Here is a 7,775-nt window from a genome sequence, read left to right as displayed (position 1 = left end):
ATTCTGTGGGATCACCTTTCTTTGGAATGGGTACAAATATGGATCTCTTCCAGTTGGCCAGGTAGCTGTCTTCCAAATCTCTTGGCATAGCCGAGTGAGTGCCTCCATCAGGGCATCCATTTGTTGAAACATCTCAATGGGTATGCCATCAATTCCTGGAGCCTTGTTCTTCGCTAATTCTTTCAGTGCAGCTTCGACTTCTTCCTTCAATACCATTGGTTCTTGAACATAAGCCACCTAATGAAATGGATGAAGATCGACCAGTTCTTTTTGGTACAGTGACTCTGTGTATTCCTTCCATCTTCTTTTGATGCTTACTGCATCATTCAATATTTTGCCCATAGAATATTTCAATATTGCAACTCGAGGCTTAAATTTTTTCCTCAGTTCTTTCAGCTTGAGAAATGCCAAGCATGTTCTTCCCTTTTTGTTTTCTAACTCCAGGTTTTTGCACATTTCATTATAGTAATTGACTTTGTCTGCTCGAGCTGCTTTTTGAAATCTTCTGTTCAGCTCTTTTAGCTTGTCATTTCCTCCATTTGCTTTAGCTACTCTCCGCTCAAGGGCAAGTTTCAGAGTCTCTTCTGACATCCATTTTGGTCTTTTCTTTCTTTCTTGTATTTTTAAGGACCTCTTGCTTTTTTCATACATGATGCTCTTGATGTCATCCCACAGATCTGGTTTTTGGTCATTGGTGTTCAATGCATCAAATCTATTCTTCAGATGGTCTCTAATTCAGGAGGGATATATTCAAGGTCATATTTTGGCTCTCGTGGATTTGTTTTAATTGTCTTCAACTTCAAGTTGAACTTGCATATGAGCAGTTGATGGTTTGTTCCACAGTCAGCTCCTGACCTTGTTTTGGCTGAAGCTATTGAGCTTTTCCATCGCCTCTTGCCACAGATGTAGTCAATCTGATTCCTGTGTACTCCCATCTGGTGAAGTCCACGTGTTTAGCCACCATTTGTGTTGTTGATAAAAGGTATTTGCAATGAATAAGTCATTGGTCTTGCAAAATTCTATTATGTGATCTCCAGCGTTTTCTGTTACCAAGGCCAAATTTTCCAATTACTGGTAATTCTTTTTTGTTTCCAACTTTTGCATTCCAATCACCAGTGATAAGCAACACATCTTGATTGCATGTTCAGTCAATTTCAGACTGCAGAAGTAGATAAAAATCTTCAATTTCCTCATCTTTGGCTTTGGTGGTTGGTGCATAAATTTGAATAATAGTAGTATTAATGGGTCTTCCTTGTAGGTGTATGGATATTATCCTGTCACTGTACTTCAGGACAGATCTTGAAACATCCTTTGTCATAATGAATGTCATGCCATTCCTCTTCAGTTTGTCATTCCTGGCACAGTAGATCATATGGTTGTCTGATTCAAAATGCCAAAAACCCATCCATTTCAGCTCACTAATGTCTAGGACATCAATCTTTATGCGTTTCATTTTTGACATCTTCTAATTTTCCTAGATTCATACTAAATAATTCCATGTTCCAGTTATTAATGGATGTTTGTAGCTGTTTCTCCTCAATTTGAGTCATCCCATGTCAGCACATGGAGGTCCTGTAAGACTTACTTTATCCATATCATTAAGGTTAATTCTACTCTGATGAGGCAGCTTTTTCCTAGTCCTATTTTGAGTGCCTTCTGAACCAAGGGGCTCATCTTCTTGTATCGTGTTGGACAGTGTTTCCGAGCTATTTAGAAAGTTGCCCAGTTATGTATCAAACAGTGTTTTTCTACTATTCATAAGATTTTCCCTGGCCAATTTTTGAGAAGTGGATGGCCTCTTCCTTCATCCTAGTCTGTCTTAGTCTGTAAGCTGCATTGAAACCTGTGCACCATGAGCAACTCTGCTGGCATCTGAAACACCAGTGGCACAGCCTCAAGCCTCACAGCAACGTACAAGCCTCACAGGATGACAAACTGACAGACAAGTTTGTCTCCCTTAGCTGTTGGAAACCTCTGTGCCCTCCACTTACCTAATTCCTACCTGGAACCTGCCACTTTGTGGTCCCTGGCCACTCCTTCCCTTTCCTGGCTCTAGGAGGCTTGGGGCCTAGTCTTGCCTCCCTCCCCTTTACCTGGATATCCTGCTGCTCTGCAGTGTCCGACCTCCCAGGGGGTGATGGTGGTGGTATTTTTTTTATGTTTAATTTTTTTGAGGAACTTCTAAACTCTTTCCCACATGTCTGTACTATTTTACAGTCCCACCAGCAAAAGATGAGGGTTCCAGTTTCTCTACATCTTCATCAACACTTGTTATTTTCTAATTTTTTGATAATAACCGTCCTGTTTGGTGTGAAGTGGTATCTCATTGTGGTTTTCATTTGCATTTCTCTGATGACTGCTGATGTTGAGCATCTTTTCATGTGCCTGTTGGTCATTTGTCTGTTTTCTTTGGCTGAATATCTATTCAAGTCCTTTCCTCATTTTTTTAAGCGAGTTGTCTTTTTGTTGTTGAGCTGTAGTTCTTTATATATTCTGGATATTAAGCCCTATTACTATTTGCAAATATTTTCTTGCGTTCTGTAGGTTGCTATTTAAATATCTTGATAATTTCCTTTGATGTGCATTGTTTTTAAAAGTGTAATGAAGTCCAGTTTATCTGTTTTTTTCTTCTTTTGTTTGTGCTTTTGGTGTCATATGTCTCCTTCTTTCCATCTGTCCTTCCCTCTTCTGCTCCCTCTTTCTTTTCCTCCCTTTCTTCTCATCAGCCAGTGCTGTAAGTGTTTGAGGTGAGGTCTCTTTTTCACTATTTCTAGTTAGGCCTGGGAGTTGGACATGGTAGGACAAGAGTCCCACCTATCTTCTCTGAGAGTCAGATGGGGCCAGGGCCTTGCAGAGTAGTAGGTCTTTTGGAATCTTGGTCTCTCCCTTTTTATAATGAGCTGCTACCTTCTTTCCCCAGGACGGCTGGGGGGCAAGGGTACCAAGGGACTCTTCCCAGTCCAATGTGGAGAGTTCTTCAAGGGAACAATGGACAGCTTGGCAATGATATTAGAACAAGAAGAGTTCTCCTTATGGAGAAGAACTTGAGAGATGTACAGTATACTGGCTTGGGCAACTCAAATTCAACATGTCATTGGAGAAGCCAGTAAAATGAACTTCTTCACACCTTCCTTCCCAGCCAATTGGCTCCCTCTGGACTCTCTACTTCCAGTGAATGGTCCCACCATCTACCCAGCTGCCTAAGCCAGACACCCGGGCATCCTCTTAGATCTTTCTGCCTCCTTAGATGCTGGTTTTCCTTTCTTGTTTATCCTAAATACTGAGCATTTCCTAAGTGCTAGGTACTCACTAGGTGCTAGAGAAACAAATATTGAGAAGCCAGTTCTTGCCTTTAAGGAACTCATAGTCAGGAGGGGTCCAGTCAGCAGGATCTTCAAACACAGTGTGAAGACAGTGTCAGTGTGCATAGATGCAGACAGCTTGGAGCCACTCAGGGGTGACTTCTCAGAGAAAGCCTGGTCCTAAAGGCCCGGCCTGAGTTGGCTGGGCTCAGGAGGGAGAAAAGCATTCACTTTCCTCTCAACAAATCCAATGGGTCACCCAGTCCTCTTGATTCTCTCCCTTAAACACCTCTCCAATCTAACTCTACCTTCCCATCCCACTGCCACTGCCTTGGTTGGTTATTCAATATCCACCCTCTCATGCCCACCCTCAGTCCCCCAATGAGTCTCCCTGACATCAGCCCCATTCTTCCTCCAGTGTACCTCCCACCTCAGTGCCAGGGTTCTCTTTCTGAAATATCTATGTCTTCAGGAGCTCCTACTCTTTGTCCGTAGGATAAAATGCAAAGCCCTTGGCTGGCCTCACCACACCCCACTGATGTCATTTCCTGCCTTTCTGTTCTTCTGCCTGTATCCCAACAACTCTGAATTTGTTCTGTTTCCCAAACACTAAATGCACTCTCACGTCTCCATACCTCCATCGAGGCTAATCTTTTCTGGAATCCTCCTCCCTCTTTTCTCTGCCTGGAGAAATCCTCAGCCTTCCCCTTTCAGTTCAAACACCCCCTCCTCTAGGAAGTCTTCCCGGACCTGAGCAGGACTGTCACCTCCTCTGAGTGCTTACCTCTCTAGTATTACCACTTTGTGTTATAAATTTTTGATTATGTGTCTGTTGACCTCATTAGTGGTGAAGTTCATCTTTTCACTTTTCCTCAGCCCTTCTCCCTCCCAGGTATTTAGCACGGTGCCTGGAGTACAACACATGCTCAGTAAATGCCTACCGGTGGAAAAAGACATTGCCCTACACAGATTGGACTCTGTCTCCATATAAGTTCAATCTTTTTTGGAGCCAGAGACAGAAGCAGGGAACCCTGGGAGACCTCTCCTGCCCAATCATTTGGAGATAGGTTGATGGAGAGGAAGAAGATTGGTCATGGGATCCCACCTCTTTGCCTATCAACTCTTCTCCCTTTTCCTTTCCCTGCAGAAAGTCCAAGTAGTGGTCACTGTGCTGGACTATGACAAGCTGGGCAAGAATGAAGCCATTGGCAAGATCTTTGTGGGCAGCAACGCCACGGGCACAGAGCTGCGGCACTGGTCCGACATGCTGGCCAACCCCCGGAGGCCCATTGCTCAGTGGCACTCACTCAAGCCTGAGGAAGAGGTGGATGCCCTTCTGGGCAAGAACAAGTAGGCAAGAGCAGCTGGGACCCCGCTCCCTTCACAGACACTGACGAGATCCAGAGCTATCAATACCTCAGTTATGCAACCTTAGAGGGTTTTTTTTTTTTGTTTATTTGTGGTGTATCCTTGTTTTTCCTTCCCTTTTCTCTTTTTAAAAGCCCAACTTCCCTCTGACGGCTGTGTGAGGAGAGTCCTCTGAGAGGTGAAAGAGAAGCTTGGCTCTTTTCATCGTTCCAGGAGTTTCCTTTGCTGCATGCCCTGTCATATTTTCCCCTCACTCAAAGTTTCACATATGGCCCACCATTAGTGAGGCCCTCTTCTGGCAGAAAGTTCCAACACTTCCTGTTTTTTGAGTGTTCTGGACCAACAAAATGGCAGCATATCCTGTTTCCTGACAGGGATGGCAATGCAGTGGCCAATAATCCGTGTGTGTGTGTGTGTGTGTGTATGCGTGAGCATAACTGAGCATCTCTCAACATTCCTGGAATGAGCCATGGACAGTGAAGTTGTGTGAGAAAAGAAGGTTCTTCAGGGACCTGGAACTGAAGAAAGTCTACTGTCTTAAGTGAGAGATTTCTGTCAGCTTGTAGAGAGGGCTTAGAATTCTGGTCATGTACCAGAAGCTCCCATACTCCTTATGAGTGGCTGTTTTGGGGGCAGCAACATGTGGAGACTGGATTTGTCCAGAACTAGGACCAAACCCCTGATGCCATCGTAGACTTCCTCCTGTCAGTCATGGTTTCTGGGACATTCATGGAAATAAACTATTTGTTAGACTGGCCAGACTCTTAACAGGGACTGTCAGTCCCAGAACATTATTCTCATTGACAATTAATATATTAAAACTAGGGAGAAACAAAAACTCCATTATCCAGAAAGACCAAAATGAAAACTCCTGGATCTCAACCCTCTTCCAGTGGGAAACACAGATTCTTTCTCCCTTTCCAGAAAGTTCATGAGCAGTGCTGTCCATTTGCATTGACTTCCCATCATGCTTTTGCTTCTGCTTCTCTTTTAATTTAAGTGGAGCAACACTGTGTGAAGACACGTTATCTGTACAGAGCCAGAGAACTTTGCAAGGAAGGCTTAAATGTTCTTAGTTCCCCTGAGGGCCAGGTAAGAAGGGGGTGGGTGATGAGGCTGAGATGGTGGACAGACAGCAGAGGTTCCCTGGATGAGATAGATGGAAGCACTGGGATTTTTCCCAACTCCCTATTCTCTGGGCTCTGCTCTACCCTCCATGCTAGAAGGCTTACGGGTAGCTGGAGTCACCCAGGGAAACTCTTGGGGAGGCCCCATCCTACCATTCCTTAGGGAAGCTTCTCTCTTCTGAATTCTAAGAAACAAAGGATATCCATTCCAAATGGGTGGTGGAGAAGACCTGCTAGAGTTTCTGCCCCATGCTCAGTTGTGTCCCATTCCCCTTCTACCTTTTGTCCACAGCATTGGTAAAAAGCCATATATATGTTAGTCAAGTTTGCACTAAGTCCCCTTCCAATGTTCAGTCTGGGCAAGAGAGACAGGTCCTCATGTGGCCAGGGGCCAACACCACTTCCTTCAGTCCCTTCCTCTCATCTTTGTCTCCCTTCCTTCAGTCCCTTTCTTCCATCCATAATGCTGTTAGGGCCTTGCCATTTCTTTATCACAGAAAACTCATAGCTTTCTCAGAAGCTTTTGGATCTCTCGTTCCCAGCAAAAATGGCAGCACTTCCCCATCTGGGCCAACTCAGCTTCCTGTAAGCCCCTGAGACAAATGGATGGTGTGGGAGAAAATCAGGCTTTGAAGACTCAGCATGAAGAAGGTGCAGAGTGTCTTTTTATTTTACTAAAATAAAGAAGAAGAGTCTTTGGTTTTGTTTTGCTTTGGGTTTTGGTTGGAGGAAACACTTCCACCAGAAACAGACTGGGAAGCATGGCCTGGCCCAGCCCATCTCTCAGAGACTCTTCCTCTTTTTGCTAGTGGCACTTGGTACAGGGAAGTTACTTTTTACTGGAGCCTGTGGGGGTATGTGTGTGTGTGTGTGTTTAATGATCCAATGGGAAGGTTGGACTCTGACAAGGATTATGAGCTTTGGCCTTTGGGACCAGACTTGTGGTTAAGGTAGAGAGTTATGGGAAAATAAGGTGCCTTCAGAATCTGGGTGGCTGCAGAGTAAGATATCCTGGTATGGACATCAGAAGTCATGGAACTTTTCTCCCATCCCCAGAGCTGTGGGATTTTGGTGCTTTCTCAGGGTCTCTCCCCACACTCATTGTCTTCTCCCACATCCCACAAACATCACTCGTGGAGCCTCCTCTGTCAGCCTCGCCTCCTCTACCTTCATTCTTTTTCCCTTCCCCAATCCACTTTCTATCACCTGGGATCCTTCTCATCCAGCCCTTTGGTGGTTTGGGTGTACACACAGCTGGAGAGAAGTGCTGGGTTTATTACCCCAAGGCTGCCAGTAGTGAGTAGACTTAAGAGGTGGCAAAAGTCACTGAAAAACTTTGAGCTAGAGCCAGAGGAGTATGGGGAACAATTCCGTCCCTAGTCCCAGCTGACTGTGGCACAGATGAGCTACCACAGCAGGTGGCATGTGTCTAGGCCCACAGACAAGGGGGCATGATGAGAAAAAGCTTATTACTCTTCTAAGTTTTCTACACTTGGGGGTGGGGGGGGTGGGTTACTTGCTGTAACCCAGACCATAGAGCGTCATCCAAACCCTTCCTGCTATGCCAGTTTATTTCTGGGGATGTTAGGGTACTGGGTGCAGGCATTAAGTAGCTGGTCCAGCTCGAGAGGGTTCTGGATGCCTCTGGAGCTGAGAGTTTTCACTCCCTGAATCTATTCCAGAAAGAGGAAAGTAATAGGTGTTTTTTTGCAGAGGGGCTGAGACCATGAAAATTTAGACAGTTTCACTCAGGAATTGAGTGGGGCCTGAAAGCTGTTTGCTCATTTCTCCCTGGAGACCCTTCCCAGGAGGGAAATGAACTCTGCCAGAGCTACGGGCACAGGTTTGGACTTTAGGAGAGGAACCTGAGGCCTCGGGGGAGTTAGGTGAAGAGCTCTTGGCAGCCCCAGACATTGGCTTGGTGTGAATGGGCAGTGACTTTCTGGAGTCTCTTCCCCAGAAGCTGGGGCAGCTGGGA

General features: G+C 45.2%; 1 protein-coding gene across 1 annotated transcript in view; it reads left to right on the top strand.

Annotated features, from left to right (window-relative positions):
- The window catches only part of SYT2 (synaptotagmin 2), a 21,260-nt gene extending 16,604 nt beyond the window's left edge, over nucleotides 1-4,656 (top strand). Inside the window, exon 8 of the mRNA XM_007941141.1 lies at nucleotides 4,450-4,656. Coding sequence (XP_007939332.1) covers nucleotides 4,450-4,656 — 207 coding nt within the window. The remainder of the gene's footprint in view (nucleotides 1-4,449) is intronic.
- The last annotated feature ends 3,119 nt before the right edge of the window (nucleotides 4,657-7,775 follow it).

This window comes from Orycteropus afer, unplaced genomic scaffold (assembly GCF_000298275.1).
Source record: "Orycteropus afer afer isolate SDZICR_OR568_19922 unplaced genomic scaffold, OryAfe1.0 scaffold00075, whole genome shotgun sequence".
Classification (NCBI taxonomy): domain Eukaryota; kingdom Metazoa; phylum Chordata; class Mammalia; order Tubulidentata; family Orycteropodidae; genus Orycteropus; species Orycteropus afer.
The sequence above is the reverse complement of the archived record's forward strand: the minus strand, read 5'-3'. Positions and strand labels throughout refer to the sequence as shown.